This window comes from Protopterus annectens, chromosome 2.part1, assembly GCF_019279795.1.
Source record: "Protopterus annectens isolate FY-2018-M chromosome 2.part1, PAN1.0, whole genome shotgun sequence".
Classification (NCBI taxonomy): Eukaryota; Metazoa; Chordata; order Ceratodontiformes; family Protopteridae; genus Protopterus; species Protopterus annectens.
In genome coordinates, this window is record NC_056729.1 from 1804242106 (window position 1) to 1804266251 (window position 24146).

At 39.3% G+C, this 24146-nt stretch overlaps 1 protein-coding gene across 1 annotated transcript in view; it reads right to left on the reverse strand.

Moving 5' to 3' along the window:
- LOC122795041 (tyrosine-protein kinase STYK1-like) overlaps nt 1-24146 on the reverse strand; it is a 689604-nt gene that overhangs the window by 163901 nt on the left and 501557 nt on the right. Inside the window, exon 6 of the mRNA XM_044063619.1 lies at nt 11711-11928. Within this exon, the coding sequence (XP_043919554.1) occupies nt 11711-11928 (218 nt within the window). The remainder of the gene's footprint in view (nt 1-11710; nt 11929-24146) is intronic.

The window sequence follows — 24146 nt, forward strand, 5'->3', positions numbered from 1 at the left end:
TAAACTATTCCAGGCTCCACAAAGTATGCTCTTCACCTTTTCCCTTAGAACTGTTCAAACTCTCAAAGTAATCTCTCTATTCTCTTTCTAAATCCCTGCACTTGCTCAGCTCTTATAAGGAAACACTAAAGCACTACACCCTCCTTGACTAAGTATTAGGCTCCCAATTGGTCCTTCCTGATCAAGTGAAAAATCAGTTCCCTTCCCTAATCTGATCAGTAAAAAACCAGTTCCCTATACTAATCTGGTATGTCCAAGGGTCAGTTTCAAGGTTACTCTCCAGTCCAGCTGGTGAATCTGGGAATTTTGAGGCAATGTTACAACTGCCTTATGTACACAGGCAACCCTCTCCTCCTTCCAACAAACTCTAATACATGTGAGAGATGCAGTTACACACAGCCAAACTGGAGGCAGAGCTCTCTCAACCCAAGACTGTCATAGTCAGTCAGGAGGAAAAGGTAACCACCCACACCACAAATCCAGTCTCACACAGACCTATTGCATCTGCATACCCAACACAAACACACAAAAACATACTCGGAGGCTCTAAATAAAAATCTGCCTAAACAGCAAAGATCACAGCCACCCCTCAACATTACCCATGAATCACATATCTCACAAAATCAGTGTGCCTCACAATCACAGCCCTTAAGGCCAAATAACGCACCTAATACACTTGTTATAGGGGACTCTATTGTCCGGCACACTGACGTCCTGCTCACCAGAATGAACAAGGAGAAGGTCACTGTAAGCTGCCTGTCGGGTGCCAGGATCCGCCACATAACACAAGCACTCAGGTCACTCCAAAGCAAGTACAAGTATGACTCCGTCATTGTCCACGCTGGTGTGAATGACCTGAGACGTACCTCCCTGGACTACATGAAAAGAGACAGAGGAGCTCCCTGACCATGTAGCCCAGGCTGGAATGACCCTGACCTTGAGTAGCATCTTGCCCTCACCAAGAATGATGCCATAGTATAAAGGCAAAATGATCAGTTTCAACAACTGGCTAAAGTATTGGTGTCATTCAAAGGGGATCCAGTGTCCGTCAGCCTGGGATGACATGCTCAACAAGCCACGTTACTTCGCTAGGGACAGCTTGCACCTGCCACCCTTAGGCTTTCGTATACTGGCCAAGGCTCTTGCCACCCACATAGTGCCTTTTTTAAGCAAGGCTCAAAGGACAAACCCACCTCCATAGACAACCCAAGGATAAAGAAACTAAAGGCAATGCTACTCAATGCAAGAAGTCTAAACCTCAAGATGCACGCACTCAAGGCTCTCCTCAGTATGGAGAAAATCGATGTCTGTGCAGTAACAGAAACCTGGTTCAAGGCTCCTGAGAGCACCCCAGCACTAACAGGTTATAACTCATACCATGCGTTTCAGCCCCAAAACTCGGACCAAAGAACAAAAGGAGGGGGAGTATCTATATTCAAAGATACCTACACCTCCAGGTTAGCAGCACTGCACGAAGCATCGGAAACCATCCATGTGCAACTAAGCGGGCAAAACTGCCTTTCAGTTTGTAGCCCGCTACAGAATATCCTTCCTATTACAGGAACTCCACTTGGCATTCCTGAGAACACTGGAGAATATGAAGGTCTCTCCAAACACTATGTTATTGGGTGACTTCAAATACCCATGCATTGACTGGGAAAACTACTCAAGCCCAAACACCCTCGCCCAACGGTTCCTTGAATTTATAAACTCTAATGCAATGGAACAACTGGTCACCACTCCCACAAGAGGGAACAACATATTGGACTTGGTCATCACCAACATGGGGACACTATGTTCCACACCAGAGGTAAACCCATCATTGGTAAGATCAGACCATAAACAAATTTCCCTGGACATCCATATCCCGTCCCCACCCCCAGCCAAGGAAATCACTGTAAAGAATTTCTCAAAAGCCAACTTTGCACTTCTCAAGACTGAGGTGGAATCCTTCAAAGCCCCTGGGCCAGAGGATAATACAGCTCAGTCCGCAGAATCCTTTACAAATGCATTCTATGAGCACCTGCAGGAATGCATGGATCATTCTATCCCAAATAAATCCAAGACTCACTCCTCCAAAAACAGGAGACCGGTCTGGTGGACCCCGGCCATAAATTAGCTATACAACAGGAGGAGGAAGCTACTACATGACAGAGCAAAATCCCAAAAAGGGAAGGCATCTCTGATCAGTATTAGCAAGAAACTTCGATCCCTCAAAATCATCAAAGGCCAGCTTTGAAAGAAAAATTGCCCTAGACACTAAAGATAATCACAAGGCCTTCTTTAGTTATGTCAGGAACATGGGCGGAAACTCTCAGATATGCTCTGAATTGTTGCATAATGGTACAAAATATACCGAACCTACAGACATAACCAACATCCTGGCAGACAGATTTAGCACAAACCCCCCCCCTTCCCCCCCAAAGGAGCAAATGCCTATCCCAACTGAATGTAACCTCCCTGACATCACAGATGCACAGGTGAAAGCTGCCCTCTCCAAAGCAAAAAACATAGCATCTATGGGACCGGACGGTGTCCCAGGCTGTCTTACATGAGTTCCAAGAAGAACTAAACCCTCACATTAAGTCACTACTCAAACTTAGCCTTATTACAGGATATGTACCCAAAGAATGGCGTACAGCTACAGTGGTCCCACTCCACAAAGGTGGTGCCACAACGGACCCCGGAAACTATCGCCCCATAAGCCTGACTAGTCTGGTCTGTAAAGCTATGAAGCGTATTATCATGGAACTCAAAGACATTGGGAGCCTCCAGACACTGGACCCTACCCAATTCGGCTTTGTTAAGGGCAGATCTTGCCTCTTAAACCTAGTTGATTTCTTTGAAACAGTTACCAAAGCCATAGAAGAGGGCAAGGTAGTCCACACAGTCTACCTGGACCTCGCAAAAACCTTCGACACAATACCCCACTTGGGCATCATAAATAAGCTTACCAGCTTAAATATCAACCCCTATATCACAAGATGGGTTGCAAACTGGCTCAGAGATAGAACCCACATGGTCAGAATTGCAGGTGCCATGTCCGAATCCAAACCAGTTACAAGTGGTATCCCACAGGGCTCAGTTCTGGGACCTCTCTTGTTCGGTATATACTTCTCTGAGGTTCAGGCTAACACGGGGGGATTATGGCCGACAAAGTTCGCAGATGACTGCAAACTGGGGGCCATAATCGAAACTCCAGCTGACACAAGCATCCTCCAAAAGGGTCTCGCAGAGACGGATGCTTGGTGCCAGAGCCATGGCCTCAAGCTAAATGCTAAAAAGTCCATAGTCATCCCCTTTGGGAAAAACAAGGTGCCCACAAATTACCACATAGGTGGTAATCCATTAAGTACGGAAGAAGTAATTAGAGATTTGGGGACCAACATAGATAGTAATCTCTCCTTTGATAATCACGTTGCCAAAGTGGTTATAAAGACCTTCCATATAGCCCACCTTATCACGAAAGGGTTCGCATCTAGATCAAGAGAGGTCACTGTGCCCCTCTACTCGTCACTCATCAGGCCCATAATTTAATACAATGCCCCTTTTGAAATGTACCTTACCCGACACCTGCAGCAACTGGAGAAACCCGAAAAGTACCTCACCAAGAGGATCATGGGCTACAAACAGATGTCCTATGCAGCTCAAATAAAGAAACTCCAGCTCTACTCAGTTGCTTACCGCCTACTCAGAGGCGATCTATGCCTGACGTACAAAGCCATGTCAAACCCAGAATTAATGGATATGCTCCACCTCAAAAAATCCAAGTCCCTTAGAGCTACACGCTCCAGGGACCTAAACCTCAGCACAAAAATAAATAGGACATGCTGGAGGGACAGATTCATTTCCCCAGGCTCCCTCACTCTGGAATAGAATCCCAATTCATGTTAGACATAGCTCGCTGACCCTCCAAGCGAAATCTGGACGTGGATGGGAAATCGCAAATTCACCCCTGGGATCTCTTCTGTGTCCCTGCTAGACAAAGGCACAGTAAACTAATCTTAAAAGGGTACCTTCTGTGACCTATTTTACAGAGGCACAGTAGGCTAATCTAATAGGGAGGCGGAAGCCAAATACACTCTGGCTAGGCTTATAAATGCCCTAGGCCAGATAGCCTAGTATCTACCTATGAGAGTGAGATATAGAGATTATATACATATATATATATATATATATATATATATACATATATATATATATATATATATATATATATACATATATATATACATATATATATATATATATATATATATATATATATATGACGGATATTTCCTTTTTTAAAGCCAAGTGTGTTGCCAGCATTGTCAACAGAAGCTTGCAACTCGGTTTCATCTAGACACAACAAAATCTCTTCCTGATTTTATGATCCAAGACTGTTTATATAATTGGATTTTTTTTCCTGTTATATTTTACACTTTTGTACTCTAAGTGGAAATTGTGCTTTGGATTTTATCTTTTCCACAAAAAGAAATTGCCCCTCCATACAGTTTCAAATTTGTTTTGCTAGCTAGGAGGGAGTACTCTTGCAGTTTGCCCAACAATGCAGATCTGTGCTTTTTTTTATTTTTTCTTCTTTTTATTGACTGGGGTAAGCCCATTGACAAGTTTCACATTTTAGGTTCATAGGATGTTACTAGGCTATTGACCCGAGGGTCTTTACAAGCCTAGCCGTTAAATCCCTATAGTACTAGATGAGCGATATCTATATTCAAGGATTTTCTAGCAAGGGCCACCAATGTCCAGGAGAGATACTGGGGCAAACCCTGGCAGAAATTTTTCCCATCCAGTCATCAAGCTTATGCTTAAACAGGGTCAGGCCTACTCCAGAGGAGTGGCAACCTTAGAGATGTTCTCTCCCCCGCACGTCCTGTTTCTGTCACAGGTTAGCTTGAGGTCCCTGGAATGGGTGACTATTCCCCTTTGACTTATGGATGAGCAGCATTTCCATTAGCTTTCGGTCAGAGATACCCCTGAAACCAGACATAAGTCACCTCTAAGTAGTCTATATGTTACTGAGTACAGTGGCAGCGACTTCAGTCTGTCCGTATAAGACATGCTGAAGACCCTGAATTTTTTTTTTTAGAAATCTCTGAGGTCTCTCAAGTTGCTGCTAGGTATCTAGTACAGTACATACCAAAGAAGCATTATGGTCAATAATAGGCCTGATGAGGGACAAGTACAGGGGAGTTGTAACCTCTTTTGCTCTTGAGGCAATGCCTTTGCTAATCAGGTGAGTGACGTAGAATGCCTTCCTCACCACAGTAGATGCTTGGTGGTGTCAAAATTGAGGTCACAGTCAACTTGTGTTCCTAGGTCGCTCACTACTGAATTCATACTTTGGTATTGCTTATTTTATAATAAGCAGGGACATTGTTTTTACCCACGGGAATGATGATGCATCAAGACCATGGCTTTAGTACCAATCCATGGGTCTGTATAAGCCCCTTTTGAAGTATGCTGACATCACTAGGGAATTTACTGATAGCATCTAATTTGCAGTCATGTGCAAACTTTGTTTGCCACAGCCCCTCTGTTTTGGCCTGGACTTCTGAGAAGTATATGCCAAACAAGAGGGGGCCCGGCACTAGCCCTTGTGAGACTCCACTAGTGACAGGTCTGCTGGTAGAGGTAAAGTCTCCCACTTTGCCTGAGTTTTGTCAATCGGTGAGCCAATTTGTAACCCACGTAACACAGGGGTTGATAAGTCCACCAGATTTAGTAGGCATAACCTACCCTTGACGATACTGAACTGGGACTATACCCTTTTTTATGAGGTCCATGATGATTCGTTCCATTGCACTACATATGAGACTGGTTAAACTTATAGGTCTTTAGTTACCCAGGTTTGTTGCCAAGCTACCCTTGTGGAGAAGATAACTGTTACTGTTTTCCATTCACTGGGAACAAAGCCAGGACTCAGTATGGTTGAATAGAGTGCCAAATGGAGTAGCTAGCTCTTGTTTTAGAGCATTAAGAACAAAGCCCAGAAATGCCATCTGGTCCCACGGAGGCTGTGTTCTTAGCTTGGGAGACAGCATTGATGACTTGCTCTTTGGAGATCCAGGGAGGAGGAAATAATGACTACCATGGTGTGTGTTATGCTTGGGGGAGGGATAGGGGGTTGAAATTTTCCACCGGGTCCATGTGTAAGATGCCATCCACAATTAGTTCAGTACACATCCGAGTCCTACAGTTTAGGTTGATAAAATAGCTGAAGAAAGGTTTATGGTTATCTTTGGCTACAGATGCTAAATTTTTCTCATAATTGTTCTTTCAAGATTTTGCGATCATCTTGTTTGCTTGTTTGGGCTGAAGACGGTGCTCTTCCAGTTCTGGGATCTCAGTTTTGTATTTTTAGATAGCAGCTTCTTTCACTTATTGTATAATTTATTAATGCTAGATGTCCACCAGGATGTTTGCTTTTTCTTGTAGATCTTGGTTTAATCCAGTATGGCATGGGTATGCCTATACATTTGTGTAGATGTTTATACAAGTCACCAGTGTATTCCTTAGTAAAGCCGTCAATGCCATCTGTGGAAACTGGAGCTTGGAAGTCAGTTATACCTTTCCCTTAGGAGGGTATAGTTAGCTTTGGTGAAGTTTTTTTTAATCTGACTTCTCCTTTGGTGCTATTACTACTTCAAAAGTGAGTGATTTATGGTCAGATTTAACCAGTGCAGGCCCTACACTTGAGGAGTTGCATCAGTCACTCATATTGGTGAGGACCAGGTCTAGAATATTGGAGCCCCTTGTAGCGTGGTGCACTATTTGTTCCAGGGCATCTGAGTTGAAGTCCAGGAACTTTTGTGTGACTGTGTTTGAGCTCATACAAGTTTCCCAATTAATGAGAGGATAGCTGAAGTCACCCATGACTAGGGTTTTAAGTTGTACCATAATTGTCCCAAGTAGGTCTAAATAAGGTGTGTTGACATCTTGGTTCATGGAAGGAGACCTGTAACTGATGATGACCTGAAGCGAGGGGGTCTTATCCACAGTAATTTGGAGTAGCTCCATAGTGTTTTCTTGTTTAACCAGTCTAGAGATACAATTATATTTACTGAAAATAGATACTCCATCTCCTTTGGTTCTCACATTTTCAATCTGTGGTCTGAAAGTGTGGAAGGCATTGTAGCCTTGAGAGGCCAGGGTACTTTCTGCAGCATTGAGCAAAGTTTCTGTGATGGCACAGATATCATCATCTTTCTGGGGTGCAGTTTCCAATTTAACCTCCTAGTGTTTAGCAGCATGACCCTTAGTTTCTTTGTGTTTAATAATTTCATGATGGGAATTTTGTTGCTGTGACTTTGCCTAAAAAAAGCATTATGGTGGAGACAAGTGCCTTAGCCAGCAACCAAAAGCCAAGAGGTGCCAAGTGAAGACCATCTATGACAAAGCAGTGTGGGCTGTCCACCATGTTGTCCCAGACTGACAGGAACTGAATCTCCTTAGAATGACACCAGAAACTAAGCCAATTATTGAAGTCAATCATTTTCTTTTTATGTTGTGGTGTCATCTTAGGTGAAAGTAAATTGCTGCTCAAAGCTAGGGACATACCCCCTTCGGACACCTCAATCATGTCTCTCTTCATATAGCCCAGGGAGGTACATCTCAATTTGTTCACATAAACATGAATTATGACTGTCATAATGGTACTTGTTGAGAGACTAGAGTGCATGTGTGATTTGGTGAATCCTTGCAGAGACAGTCAGCTGACCATAACCTTCTTGTTCAACCTGGTGAGTGGGCATCTGTATAACTCACTATAGAATCACCTATAACAAACATTTGGAATAGTAGTGCATTGCCTTAAGGGCTTATTTGATGAGACACAGGTGCTAGTGTTTGTGTGTATTGGGCGCTTTTGGTGTTGTGTTAGGTGTTGCATGTTTGTGTTTTGGAGGTCTCTGGTGTTTAGGTAGGTCTCTGGAGAGTACCTCTGCATATGAAGGTTTATGTTTTGGATGCATATTATGAATAGGAGTCATGGTGTGTGAGCTGATGACCCGTTTAGTATTGCTGTTCTGGGCATGAGAGAGCAGTGATTCCAGATTCTTAGTGTAGAAGAATCTCTTAAATTGTACTTGAGTGATTTAGGAGTAAGTTATTCTCACAGTGTACATGAGGTAATTGCTACACTGCCTCAAAAACCATGTCCACTAGGCTGGCAGAAGAAACGCAGGGAAACTGACAGTCCATAATGCAAGGTTTGAACCAGGTATCTCAGCAGATAAGGAGAAAAAGATGGGGCATCAGGCAAGGAGCTACTTTATGGTGGCTAACCTATGAGGTACACAGTAGGAGGTCTATAAAAGAGGGGATCTATAGGGTGACATTGATAGGCAAGAGGTAAAATCTCTGCTGGGTGGAACAGCTGAGAGCTATTTAAGAACTGCTCTGCTGCATAGCAGCTGCTTCCAAGGAAAAATACTTCTATTGGAATTTTTACATCTATAACCATCAAGAGTTACCCCCCTCTATGCAGTGGTGCAGTGTGTGTAAGCAACAGCAAAGCAGCTAATTCAAAGAAACCAATTAAAGAGCTCAAACTGAGCCCTGCACCAATGAATAGCTCAAACTGAGCCCTGCACCAGTAACCTTCATTTAGATAGTCCTACTGTATTGCTCCTGTCATGAGGGTACAGGGGGGCTTCTCCAAAAAAAATATGTCCTGATTTTTAGTGCTCAATCTACAAACAGAACTGAATTCATATGGTCTGAATACAGTCTATACTACGACCAACAGGAGTGCAATGGAACAACAGAAAAAAGCAGTATAATTGTTTTCTTTTAATTAAATAAGCAACAGTTTAAAACGCAGCAGTTTTTTGACATAATAGCAACAGAATAAAACAGCAGAAAAATGTTTTCTTAATTTAAGTAAAAGCAGTAGTTGGTGTGAAATGCAGTCAAAGCACAACAAATGCACTAGTAAAATAAAATGCAAATCACCAGCAAACAGTACATTTTTTAAACTGCTTAAGTACAGTCACAGTATATAAGAGAAGTGCAAAGAAAAAATACTTGGAGCCCTTTTGTGCGTTTCCCAGCTCAAAAGACCAGGTAAACATGCTCAACCAGTAGATGAATAATTCCAGTCCTCTTAATGTAAAAGGACAGTAAGAATGGACAGTAAAAGTGTGTCCGGAGTGAAGTATTGCCACAAACAAAGATATGGATGCAGCAGTGTAACTTAAAAAGCTCATAAAAGTGTGATTAATAAAAGTACTCACTTTGTATAATTGATCCAAGAGCCACTCAATCACACAGAATTTATAAAGGCAATAAAAATAAGAAACTGAGCAATAAGCTCTCCAGCCAATAAAAGTGCACATAGAAATGGAGTGTTTCCTCAACCTAGACAGACTGAGCTACTTCCCAGTGCACTAGAAAGAAAATCCACTGACCTTGATGAGAAAAACAAGTGCTTGAGTGCAAAAATACAATACTTTATCAAACAGCTAACTAGATAATGAATTCAGATGAAGTAAATCAGTACAATAGACAATAAGAGGCAAAATGCACTTTTTTTGATAAAAGCACAAGGAAAGGCAAATAATTCAAAATAAAAAAATGAAGATAACAGTGTAGAAGGGGAGGAGCTTATTAAGCTCAATTTACAGCAGGGGTGGGAAGCTTAAAATCATCAGGTTTAAAAAGAAGGCCGGCAAACCTTTGGGTGGGAAACCCTAGCAAGGATTCACCAGCATTGCTATACCTTATGCAGGCTTAAAATCCTTTGGACAAAGACAAAAGCTCAGAATTTTACTTTGTATTTAAGTATCACTCAGGAGAGATGAAAAAAATAAGTGAAATATAAGCCTAGATAAATTTAAGTGCCTGTCTTTCACACAGAATAAAATCACCAGGCCAAGATTTCTTAACAGAACACAAAATTGGCGCAGGTAAGATAGAAGGCAGCTCAATCAGTCAAAGACAAAACATATAGCTTTACTTTTTCACCCAGCAGGGTATAACTAGCAGTGCTATACCTTATGCAGGCTTCAAATCCTTCAGGAGTGGCTTGAGTGCTCTAATCTATCTGGTTTCCTGACTTGTTCAGAGTTGCAGGGGAGGCAAGTGAAGGTGAAAGTAATCAACTAAATAGGTTGCCTTTCAAATATGCCAGCTTTTTTGTGCTCACATAACCTAATGTGTTTGCCCCAATTCAGTGGGCTGTTTATGACTTACCCTGATGCTCAATGTTTCTACAATATTTTCTTCATATGAAACACTTGTACATACCAAGTCACTACAATTTAAGTTGTCACAGTGAGATTGATTACTGGGCACTTCACTGAAGAAACTGGGCTACATGGTATGGTAATGACGCAAACATTTGTGCACATATGCACTGCATTTCTAAGATCCACTAAACACTGTTTGGCTTCTGAGGAAATGCTACAAGTCGCATATAACCACAGTACTCAATGCAATTACGAGCATCACACACTACTTCATTTTACACAGATGATCACCATCAGGCCTCGTATATTAGAAAAATATAGTGTTTACATAAAAAAGCAGTTAACTAAAAAATTTATGGAACATTCTGTTGTACCTTTACACCAGTAGTGCTGGCTTTTTTTAAAGCATGGTCCCAAATCATAATGCAAAAAATAAATTATACTAATATATTATAAGCTCATTAAGTATCCTTACATTACATACTGCCCCACACATACCAAAATAAATAGTTAAAACATGGTACTTTATTTTCCCTGTGAACTTTTCCCAAGACATAGGGCAGGGAGAAGTTTAAGAAAAAAAACAGGTTCAAACAATATGTAGTACACAGCACTAAATATATGTATTTATTAATATTCATATATATGCGGTTAATAATTCTCGCCTGCAGTACTAGCTGCCTACAATATATAGTTGAGCCTGCTATGCACAAAGTAAATTATACACAGAAATTATATTCCTGGAAAATATGTATACAAAAAGTGCAAAGATACCATAGTTTATTGCTCTGTCTTATCGTCTCAGCATCTAATTGTACATCTCTGCTGCAACATTTCTCCTTCCACCTAGTTGTGTGCGGATGCTCTAATACTCAATTTTTCTTAAATTCTAGCAAGGTTTTATGAAAAACAGATTTGCAGCAGATCAAGTTAGAACATTCCACTGTTCCATGCTTTGGAAGGGCTTGGAATACAGCTAACATTGCTCCCCAATTTAGCTATTTTTTCAGCAAACTACTTAACTGCTCATTCTAGTAAGGAACAAGCACACTGATCTTGTGTTATCTCAGAAGCTTCGCATATTCATACCAACAATCAAGAGCAGATATGATTTATGCTTCTCTGTTGATGTTGATGAGCTGTCAAGCAAACATGACCTCCGATTCTGCAAATTTATGCTGTACACATACTCAAAAATGTCTTGGAAGACAAGTTCTGGACTAATGGGATAGGTCTTTGGGTAATTAAATAATAATTCTTTGCTTACATCTGCACATTCTAAATATAATTATTGAACCTACTGGTGACAAATGTCTATGCTAGTACCAGATAATACAGAAACCAATGATTTAGATCAACATTCACTGCCTTTCTTCAGCAAATACAATGGCATCAAAGTTAATATACACCAGGTGCTTAAAATTAAGCATATTCTTTTCTCCATAAACCAAAGTAACTTAAGTTCTGTTCTTGCACAGACAGTACATGTTATGGTAGCAGTAAAAAAGGTTACTCACACATCACTCTTGTCCGTGACTGGCTGTTTTGCAAGTCTCTCCGGTGCAAGCCACTTAACTGGAGTGGTAGCAGCTCTTCTAGAAGAAAGGCTTCCTGTTCGATATACATCAAATGCTATTCCCAAGTTACAAAGCTTCACTCTCATATCTTCATGGATCACGACACTCTGCGTTGCCACATAGCCATGGATTAACTTCTGTACTCCAGTCAAGTAATCCTATGTGCAGAAACAGTTTGAATTTTAACTTTGCATAATCAGAACAGAAATTATACTCAAGACTTTCAAAATGGCTGCACAGTGATCATCAGCTTAATTTCAGCTCTACCAGTGTGAAAATAGAAACTGAGAAATAACTGCCAGTGATATCAGCTTGGGTAAAATTCAGCTTAGCTTGAAAGTATACCACCTGGATGCCAGCAAAGAAATTTAGAGAACCTGAAAAAATCAGTCAGAAAATGTGGAGAAATCACTCACTAGGAAAAAAATCCTATAGCTGTTCAGCAAAAAGCAAATCAAGATTCAACTTTGGTACAAGAGACTGTTCCCAGTAATGGAGGAAAATAAGCCAAATGTACTCAGAGGTGATTAAAATAAATGAAACACTGAAGGACTATATCAACTCAAATAAAAAAAATTGGAAAAACAAGCTTTACTAGCTATTCAGATGAAGTGATAAAAACTGCAAAAAAAAAAAAAAAATCAAAGGTTGAAATAAAGAGGAGGCTGGCTGAGTATGAGGCTTCTCAAGAAGAGCTGTTTTAATAAAACAGAGTTAGAAAACAGCAAGTGCAGAAAAAACTGATGTTTTCTGCTGTACCAGAGAAACTGGAACAGACTATTCATTTAATGAAAACACAAAATAAGCAATTGGACTGATATTCTAAAGTGGGATTTGTTAACTGAAAGGGCAGAGTATATTCATCAAACCTGGCCATGAGAAAGTAGCCAAAACCTATATTAATAAAGATGCAATCATAACCTCAGGGATTGCTGATCCTGACAAAACTGTGGCAGAGGGTTAAAGTATTAAGAATTGGTGAGAGCAGAGTGTTTCTGGAAACTAATTACTCACCATACACCAAGCAGAAGAGAAGCAAGTTTATCCTTGCAATCAGGGATTATTGAGAGGCAGGTGTGAGATTCAAATTGCTGTAATCCAGCTGTTTTAGGCTATGTTTCCTGGAGGATCAAACATATTTTTGATGCAGAACAGGCTAAGGAAGAAATTAAATTTATCCAACAAAAAGAGAGTTAGTACTTTTCATTCTTCTGACAAAGCTCAGACAGCCTTACCAGTGAAACCATCGTTTCAAAGGAAATGCTTGAGACGCAGAAAAAAAAGCACGTGAGTCAACCAGAAGAATAAGGAGCATCTTGAACTTGAACCAGAGGCTAGTGCTGGGAGATCAAGATGAACAAGATGAAGACCAGCAACACTGAAATTAGGGATTAAATGTGAGATTAAAAGCATCAATAACATCTGTGAAATATAGTTTATGGCTTTGTAAGAAAAAGTGGCTAAGAAAGGTTGGACATATGCTGACTTAAATCTGTGGGTAGACTATAAAGCATGTATCCCACTTTATGTCATTACTGTTTAGAATGACGCAAAGAAAAATAAGTAAAATATTTTAGTATTTGTATAAAACATTTCACAATATAAACTACATGTTCTACAATAAAGCAGTATGGTATGATGTGTAGTTAGGGGTATTTCAAATGTGGGGCAAGTCTTTTCAGTGATTGTTTTGTGTACTAAATATTAACGTTAACAAGTACCTTTTTAGCTGTAAGAAATACAGGCTTTACAAGTTAACAAGAGAATAAAGGCTGGACAGAGGCAAGTTTAAGTTAATATGACTGGATCTTGGGCTGCTGAGGTGGGGGGGCAGGGAGTAAAAGTGCACTGATTTGCAGAATTAAAGTAATTTCTCTTTTACAAGGGTGGGTATGTAGACTCATGTCCTTTGCTTAAGCTTTAAACAAGTGATTTTTTTAAGGAAGTGAGATTGCTAAACAAGATCAAATAATGAAAGCCTTGAAAACGCCAAGTTCCTTTCATCTGCAAACATATTAACCCCCCCCCCATTAACACATTTCTCAGTGGGAGGCAATAAGTCTGCAGCTGAAGGCAGTTGTACAGTCTGTTCTTAGTGAATTTTACAAAGATTCATTGCAGACTTCTTTTATATGCTCTCTGCATTTGCAAGCAATTAATCTTAAGAGTTCTGAGCATTCTTTTCCTAGAGAAATACACAATTTAAAAGTACAATGGTAATTAGATTAGTGAAAAATAAAGTTTGAAATTACGGGAAGTGAATAAGAGATTGCAGCCTTCCTAGCAGCCTTAGTGTCATATTGCTTAACCTCTTATGGTAAGAAATCTGGACAAATCCTGAAATAATGGGAGGACAAAGGAGACAGATCTTAACTACTACTCTTATAAATTTAGAAAGTTGCTAAGATAACAGGATTTGTGTTAACATGCATTTTCTTAAGGCTATGAAGTCAAACTCAAATGTAGATCATTTAATGAATTCAATCCTCAGTGATTTGACAAAAGTCACAATTTTTATCAGGAAAGCCCAAAATATGAGGCAAAAATCTGGGCGGTTGAGAGGTAAATCAGAGCACAATTTAGTTAAAAAAAAGATAGCTAGTGCACTTTTAGAACAAAACAAGATAATGTTTTCTGAAAGCCTAGAAGTACCTTTTCACACCAGAACAGATAGCAATCAGTGTAAATGAGAAATTGGGCTGTAACATGCACTTCAGCATGGGTGACCTAAATTTTAGGTTAGATAATGCCTAGGTAACGCCTGTGGGTACAACGTTTTTGAAGATTGTCTAGTTTGAGTTTCTTCAGGGGACAGGGTAGTCTGGTTTTTGGTTGGAGGATTTTCATTGAAACAGTCTTAAACATGTGACATTCTCAGAGAGAACAGCCAACTATAAAAAGATTAGCCCGTCAGTCTGTGCAAGTTAAGAAAAAAGTTGGAAATATACATAACAGTTTTTTGAATGTGTAACAGGTGGGGAAAATAGCTTTTTATCATAATGACTTCACTATCCATATTATCTTGGATAGTAAATGGCCTTATAGGTATAGACAAAAAGGAATGGATATGGAATTACATTAAGAAATGCAGAGCACAAATTGCAATGTTGCAAGAGAGGCACCAAGAATTAAGCATGTGAATTTGACCAAAAAGTATTTCAGGATGGATATTCAGCAGAATATCTATGACAAAGGAAAAGGGTGGAATAATAATAATTGCTATAGCGGTACTGATAATTACAGAGAAGGAAAAAGGACAATGGGAGGACTACCCAGACATGTATTTATATTCCACAAAAACTGTTATGGAGCTTAAATAAAATTTGGAGGAAATAATCATCTTTCAGCAGTGAATATTACTTCTAAGTGGGTAATAGAACTTGATTTGCAATAGTAAGGATGCATCAGGGGACACAGGAAGGAAAATGTAACAAAGGAGGACAGATTTCGGAAGAAACGTATGAAATTATTTGGCATGGAAAATGTGAATTCAATAATCTGAACTCGGACAGAATTTACATATTATTCAACAAGGTACTATAACTTGGCTATATTTATATTTCACTTGAGCATATGCATGTAATTGAAAGCTTCAATACACATCAATAACTATTTCAGATCATACCAAGATTAAAATGCAGGGTAGCAAAGTAAAAATGAAGCAATTGTTCTTTCTTAATTACCTGTTATAAAGAGGAATTTAAGGAATATGTAGTGGAAATTATTTGAGAATTAGGGAAGATAGAAATTTCATCACAAGTGGTAAGTTACTGACAGGGATAAACTGAAAATAGAGCTTAAAAATAGGGTAGAAAAACAGAAGACATGATTATGTAGTAACAGAAATGATTTAGAGGGTCTGACAAGTGTTAATGTGTTGCAGAATAAGAGGAAGCTCACAGAACAAGGAGCACAACTGCAAAGTGAAAGGATAAAATAAGGGAGTATTTAGATAATATGCATGAGCTTAGAAGGATTGCAAAGTAATTTTTTGATGACTCTAGAGCACAAAAACAACGTAGATAGGGTTGTTGCCAAACTTAGGGTTGTTGCCAAACTTAGGGTGCTTATAACATGAAAAATAAACCAGAGATTGTCTAGAGGTATTAGAAAGTCTGGAAATTATAAACATTTGTATAAAGCAGAGAAATGTGGAAATCAAAGACCACAACTTGAAATATTTAGAAAGACAATTATGCTAAAGTTAGAAGTAGATGAGGCTCATATCTTCTAGTTAAGATAGGAGTAGATGAGATACAATCAGAGATAAAATCAGTGATGCATAAATCAATCTGCAGGAAAGCCTCCAGGAAGAGATGTTATTCCTGTGGAACTTTGGAAGATGGGAGGGAAGTAAGTGATGAGACCAGGAAGATTTTGTTTAACAGTATTTTAAAAGGAGGGGAAGCACCAACATCTTTGAAGAAAGCTGTGGTGGCTGTATTACCCAAAAATGGGTCTGGCCGATTTCAATTATAATCCACGATTATAAAGAACTAATGTCAAAGGTGCTACCAAAAGGAACAGATATGCATCACTGTGAATTTCTGGAGAGAAGGCAAACATTTGACATTAACAGAACCATGATGATCCAGAGGGAAGCAGAATATGGGAAAATACCACTGTGATTGGTGGCTCTTGATGCAGACAAAGCATTTGACAGAGTAAACTGGGATTTTAGAAGTAGGGCAACTGAAATATTTTCATTTCCTGATACAATAAATAAGGTTAATTAGGATATATGAAGGCTTGGAGGCAAAAAATAAAGTGGGAGGGTGCCACTCTGACTCTGGTAAGTTGTTTGAACAGAGGAACCAGGCAGGAATGTCCTCTTTGCCCTTTGTTGCTTTCTTTATATTTAGAGCCATTGGCAAAGAAATTTACTCAGAAATTCAAAAATATAGTTGGCATGGTAATCAAGAAAAGTTGGCTTTATTTGCAGATATTTTGTATCTGATAAATCTAGGAAAGGACCTCTCAATGTTGCGCAACAGTTTCAAGTCTTTTTGATATATAAAATCAATGAAGATAAAAACAAAAGAATTAGTTAAGCAATCTCATATTAATGAGGGCACAATAATATGAAGCATTTAGCAGTATGGATTAAAGAGGCGTGTTATGGTAGCTGGGGTATGTGGGAAGAGACTAAACCAAAGATAATACAAAGACTGAAACTAGATGTTCTTGCTTATGGACATGGATAGTGAGATACAAGCAGTGAAAATGTTTTAGTGCCTTTAGTTTCATATACAGGTCAAGCATATTGTTATTAGAGATGTTGTGGACAGTAATAAAGAACTGAAAGAATCTGAGAGGGGAAAAGGAAGAGTTAAGTGGGATAAGTCGATCCTTCCAATAGAATTAGGTGGTTTAGGATTACCGGATTTGAAGGGATATTTCTGAGCTACACTAGTGAAGGTCTTATACTTAACACAAGCAGAAGGTTATAATTCAAAGTGAAAAGGGATGATGATGAAACCAAGGTGAAGTTCAAAAAATAAGGGGAGAGTGGGATTTTGGATACAGCCCCTTAAGGTGAACAACCATACAGAATATTGTATTCACAAAGTAGCAGAAAGCATTTTAAGAACTAAGCTAACACATGCATGGAGAAAAGACATTTTGCCAACTGGGATGACTGCAAGCAAATAGGCAAGAAGGGACTGGAATTTACTAGTGATAACTGGCAAAGGAACAAAGGTATTGGGAGCAAATCACTAGAGAGGGATGATGCCAAGATGATGGTTGGACTGCAGGCTAGAGACCACCCTCCCTATCAGGTATTGATAGAGTTACAGGCAAAGAGAAAGGGATAGAGGAATCCTGCTCTGGTAGATGTTTTAGTTGGATCAAGAATAGAAGCTGCTGTTAAAAAGGGGATAATTAGTATGGTATATAAAATCAGAGGAGGTTAGAAAAACTTGTGAAGACAGACTGGAAAAGGAACTTACAAGGGAACAATGGAAGGTTAGGATTTTTGCTTGGAAGATTTACATAGGTATTTTTTGTACCACAAGCACAATTCAAAGAATTTTTCCTCCGGTAGATAGCAAATGTTGGAGGTGTGATGGAGGAAATGGGGAACTGTGAACATATGTTTTGGGAGTGTAGTGAGTTGACAGATTTTAATTCTCTTGCAGAGCATGCCGTCAGAAATGTTGGGTGATCAAATGGCTGGGACTAGCAAAATTATTTTTGAGCTGGGACACAGGAACTAAATTGCCTGGACATAGCAAGGCCATGTTAAGTTCACTTCTGTTGTCTGCCAAAAAAGCAATTACTGAAAAATGGAAATTGAAGTCTAAACCAACTGCATTTGAAGGTTTAAAAATTGTCAACGAGGCAAAGACCTTAACCATTGTGCCAAAAGGGAACCTTAGAAAAGGGAAGGAACAAATTACATAGAAATAAATAGAAATTGTGAGGACAATGCATGCAGAATAATTCAGGAAGAGGAGGAATGAGTTTTAAGGGAAGGAAGGAATTGAACAACTTGTATAATGTTGGACTGATGGTTGTAAAGAGAAAAGCATCTGTGATGTATGTAAATGGAAAAAATGTTAATATGGCTCATCTTCTATTTACATAAGTTTGCCTATGTCTTAAGTGATAATTTAATAAAGGTAAGAAATCTTACTGCTAGCTAACCGGCTCATTGACAGAACCCACTCAGTCAAAATAGGGGAATCCCCCTCTAGTAGTTGACCTGTAACAAGTGGCATATCCCAAGGATCGGTCTTGGGGTCTCTAATGTTTGGGATGTACTTTTCTGAGGTGCACGCCAAAACTAGCTGTCTGTGGCTGACCAAGTTTGCAGATGACTGCAAGCTGGGCACTCACATTTCCCTAGTGATGTGAACATCCTCCAAGAGGGTTTTACCCAAACTAATGACTAGTGCCAGAAGCATGGCCTCAAACTGAATGCCAAGAAATGCATGATTATCCCTTTTGGGGAAAATGTCTGCACTAATTATCACATTAATAACATACTAAGCATGCAATCAGTCATGAGGAACTTGTGCACCCAGGGTTGATAGGAACCTGAATTTTGACCACCATCTTGCCTCAGTTGTACAGAAGGCTTTCTACATGGCCCACCTCATAAGTAAGGGTATTTCATCCAGCAACAAGGAGGTCATAACATCCCTGTACTCCACCCTTATCAGACCCATTATCAAGTACAATACCCCCTTTGGCATGTACCTTGCCAAGCACATGCAGCAGTTGGAGACCACAGAGGTTCCTGACCAGGAAAATCCAGGGTCTCAAACACTTATCTTATACAGATAGGCTAAAAGCCCTATCCCTCTACTCAGTCTCATATAGACTGCTCAGAGATAACCTGTGCCTGGCATACAAGGCTGTCTCAGACTCAGCCTTGATGGAGTTGCTGCATATCCGTAAGTCAAACTCCACTCGCAAGGTCTCAACCTGGTCTGTAACATTAATGGAACTCCCTCTCCATGTCAGGTGGAGTACCTCGCTAGCTCACTAAAAGGAACCTGGACAATTGGATGAGAAACAGAAAATATACCCCTGGGATCCCACCTGTGCTCTGGATAGGGAAAACAGGTGCTTACTTTGTTGGAACATGGGTGAAATACTTGGCTAGGCTTATAAGGACCTCTGGGCTAATAGCCTGGTACCATCCTATGAGAATAGTGCTTTCAGCTTACTCTCTGTGGTTATATCATTAACAAATAAGCATATATAGTCCATTGGTGATAATCAATGAATAGTTTCACTGGCGGTGCTGTAGGCAAATGCAAGATGTTCCAAGTTTTCAAACTGCAAACTTGCCTTCGTTGCTTGTTAACAGCACTTTACTCCCAATGTAAGATAACTTGTGTTGCATAGTATAGGTGAAACTGAGAGGTTAGCATGTGAGTATTAATGTCAATGTTGGAGTCCTTGCAGTGCAATGCATATGCTTATATTTTGGATCTCGAGAGTCAGTTCTATGCCAACATGGGAAACATTAGGAAAATACTCAATCTTGTACAAATGCAAAAAGTCTTCTATTAAAATAATAATGGTCTCAGTCAGGTGTGATACTTTCTCCACACTGAAGCAGTTCATGGGTCTGAAGGAAATGAAAGACAAGTTATCCAACACCAAAATGAAGGGGAGGAGTAAGTGTGTTATATACTTTCAGTTATAAAGAAAAAAAGATTACCCATAATACAGTACTGCTCACTATATTTGCGTTATACTAACACCAAGTTAAAAATGGAGACATGGCACAGCAATGAAAAAAGTCCAGAAAGGAACAAAGTAATCTACTCTATTTCACAGATGCACAGGACGGAAGTGTCAGAGCTTATGACCTAGGATACAGAAGACCCTTCAGAATCTGCAAATTTAAGAATGAGAGGTAGAAACAAGTTTAGATACTAAGCGAGGGACAGAGATGTACAACAAGAATTTGCTTCTTAGGCAAACTGTCCATTTAATACAGTAATGGTGCTTACTACACAAGAACAAAACCTTTTAAGAAATTGGGAGAATTTATAGTTCACTGAAAAATAAAAAGACAAGGCTTAGAGAAAGGGCTCATTCTAAAGCCCCAGTTTCAGAGGTGTGTGGAATAGAATTGTTTTTATACATTATGTTGATTTGTTTAGTTTATTATGAAATTCATATAAATGTGGAAAACCGATAAAGTGACATAAATTAGCCTTAGATATTTGCATGGAAATGGTCGATGATCAGAGGGGATGGGCTTAGTAATCATAGATCCATATTGGCAGCCATCATGGGACATGCATAGGTGAACAGGAACACATTGAGGAGACAGTGCGCAGATATCCCTGCAGTGATGCGGGTGCCCACATCAGCCACCAGGGATTGGTATCATGCTGGAAATGGTTGCACAAATCAGTTCCTAGATGAATCAAAGCTGCTAAGTGGCATGCATCAATTGTGTAGTCCCTGGCTCCAAGACAAGCTATAAAGGATGTGAAAGGACCCCATCAGGGGAGAATGATGCATTTCACCAGCAGGGGGGAAAAGGCACAAATGTGGTGATGGATGCACAGTCCCCATGGCTGCCTGCATGGCAACCCCTCCATTTGCCTCACTTCCTCATAACCTTATACAGGGAGGGAAATGCATGAGTAGAATTTGCATGGGTGAGGCTTTATGGACATCAGGAATAGGAGATAAAAACAATCTAAAAGCTAGGAGAATATTTCCAAGTAGTGTAAGTGGGTTGCCAACCCTAGCACTTTTGTTTTGAACAAGGAAATGTGGGTCAACATGTTAAAAACCCCAGAAATGAAAGTAAAATATTTTCTGTCACCCTTTTTACCCCAAATACATTGAATCTTCTATTTGCCTCTGTTAATCAGGGTAGTTGAATGAGGTTAGTAGCCCCTTTTCTCAGAGTTCCAGGGAGACTAGCTTCACAAAGATTTATTTTATTTGTTCCATATAAGACAAGATAAAACACGCTTTACATTTTTATACATAACTGGTTACATACAGCCAGCTGAGAAACATGCAGTGATGAGATCAGTGCAAAGGAGGTGCTACACAAGATGGAATGTGAAGCACCACAGTGCGCTAGTCACAACAGCATGAACATTTGGAAGAGAATGACAACCTAAACGATGTTCACCAATGTATTAAAGCAACGGTATATTGTATTTATCGATTTGTTTCTGGTCGCATATCATAAATAGGAAGAAAGTATTTGAATGAAAAAGTTCACACAGTAGTGAAACTCATGTTCAGGTATTCCACATGCAGCAGTAACTGGGATACTGGGATACTGGGTAGCTGAAATGGAGAAAGGGTAGAGAGGAGGGTAGAGGTGTTAAGATGGCACAGGAGTTGTGGCAGAGAAGGGGGTAAAGTATTTATGAGCAACTTAGGAGAGGGAAAAATGACAGAAGGATGAAGACTGACGAAATGTAGGACAGAGGGACAGTGGGAGGGGTCAAATCTAAAAAGAAATGACATTTGATTGGATTAGGAGGGAATGTGCTTAGATTTGGAGGGTTGTTCAAGTGTTTTAAGTACAGACGTGTTTCCATTTGTCGAGGTGGTAAACTCAGTACTAGTGAAGCTATATTTTCTTTGAAAAATATTAATAGTTGCTCATTCTAAGATTAACATCATTAATAATGTGCTTAACCATCTTTAAAATGATAAAATAATAAAAATGCACATTAATATTACCAGAGATTATGTATCAAAGCAAAATAAATAATGCTGACTTAGAATATCAGATAAGGGCAGCAAAAATCATATTTTGGATTAAATTAATCCAAAATATAATCATAAATATTTGAAAAATCACTAGAAGCTGGAATGAGGAGTGCATCACATATATGGATGAAAAGGTTAGAAAATGGCTCTAAAATGTACCACACAGCATCATTAAAAACCCCAAGGCATGTGGATACCTAGTGTACCCTGTCAGCCTAGTCCAGTTATTTTGGGCACTGAAGACCGCACACCTCTAAGCAAGATCCAATTGTTTTTTCCAGTAAATTTTCAGGCCTACCCCAAAGCTAGTATGCAAGAAACATTATTAGCTACTGTTGCCCCAAAGCTAGTATGCAAGAAACATTATTAGCTACTGTTGGTAGTGAAGGGTGGGAACAATTGTTTTACTCTACTGTATGCTCTGAATGGGTATCATTTATAGGGAGGTTTCACCTAGAATTTCTCCACCATACATTGTGATAGGAACAATTATTGCACAAGATTTCTATTTTTTACATTATAGGAGACATATTATATATATTTTTTAGAACATTCATCTCTGTTTGTATTGTTTTTTATGTTTTTAATGTTTGGAAACAGTTTTACAAGGAAATTATTCATGTTCAAATACATTGGTTTTGTTATAATGCAGAACATTATATTTACCTGCATCCATGATTGTTTAGTTTAATTTATTGATTGTCAATAATGAATCAATTTACTGTTTGGCGCCAAAGTTGCTATATATTGTTGTATTTGTGGGACTTTCTTGGTTCTGATGAAATCTGTTGATTGCAGATGAAAGCGCTTAACCATTGAAGTTCGTGTTTTGTGTATCGCACCTTTGGGATTTATTAAATTTCTTGTCTTTAACTGAACGAGCAGCGTTTTTACTTGGTTTCGTGGTCTTCCTGCTTAAACATTTAGGTTTTCTTCACTGCTTCCGTTATTCAGTTGTTTGTTTGGGATGGCTGACGTTGCTGAGTTATCGCCTGCTCAACCTGACAAAGAGGAGCTCGTGGCTTTAAGGGCGGAGGTCACGTCACTGCAAGCCGACGTTGGCAAGCTTTTAGAAATGGTGAGCATGCTATCCAATGCTTACAAGGAAAGCCGTTCTTGCATCAACGGACTGGGTAATTTTGCAGTAGTTCAAGAATGCATGGTGGACAAAGGAGGAGCACTTCTTAACTCAAATAGTGAGTCGGACATACCTAATGCTCAACCACACAATTCGGAGAGGCTTTTATCCGAACGGATACCTACAACACAATCCCAACGGCTTAACCTACAGGAGGGAGCCGTGGTTGACAAACAGCTTAACATTTCGTTGGAAACAGATTGCACTTTTGATTTCAGCATTTTCAATCTTGACGATGAGTCACGAAGGACTGGTACCAAACCCAAAATCAATAAGAAGGTTGAAGCGAAGTCAGATACAATGGCAGCTTCACGCTTCACCAAACAAAAAGGTACTGTTAAGAACATTTATCACAATAGTAAGAAAGTTAGAGCTAGTCCTTCGGAAGTTCTTTTTGAACAGAGGGACATGAGAAGTAGCTCTGTTAATGATGAACATATGAAACATACTAATATTGACAATTTTCTTAACAGGGAAGTTGTATTTAATACTAATGAATGTGGAAATGTTTTTAATCGTATGTGTTATAAAAATGATGATTGTGGAGTAAAGCAGAAGATTTACACCTAGGTAAAAGTTGTTACAGGCTAAAAGTACTAAAATAGATATAGCATATTTAAAACAGTGTATTTCTTTGGGTATCATACCTAAGGGGTTAAGATTTTTTAAATTACCCCTGGGCTTTGAGTACACGGAGAATTTTATACAGGATTTTAACAAAATGTTTGATTATTTTGGCACTATGTACACTGAGAAATTAATTGCATGCAATGAGGAGAAATTGACGCTTTTAACAAATGAAATAGATTTACTTAATGAAGAGATTTTAAATGACAAAGATTTTGAACATTGGTACGATTTGTACCACAAACAATTCAGTTCGGTGGAAAATAAAGCAGCCACTATTTTTAACAGAAAGAACAACAAGATTGATAGAGATATGTTATCATACAAACAACATAGAGCATATATATGGCCCCAGAAAAAATCTAGTTTTGCGTTCAAATAAGAGGGAAGAATTTGTGT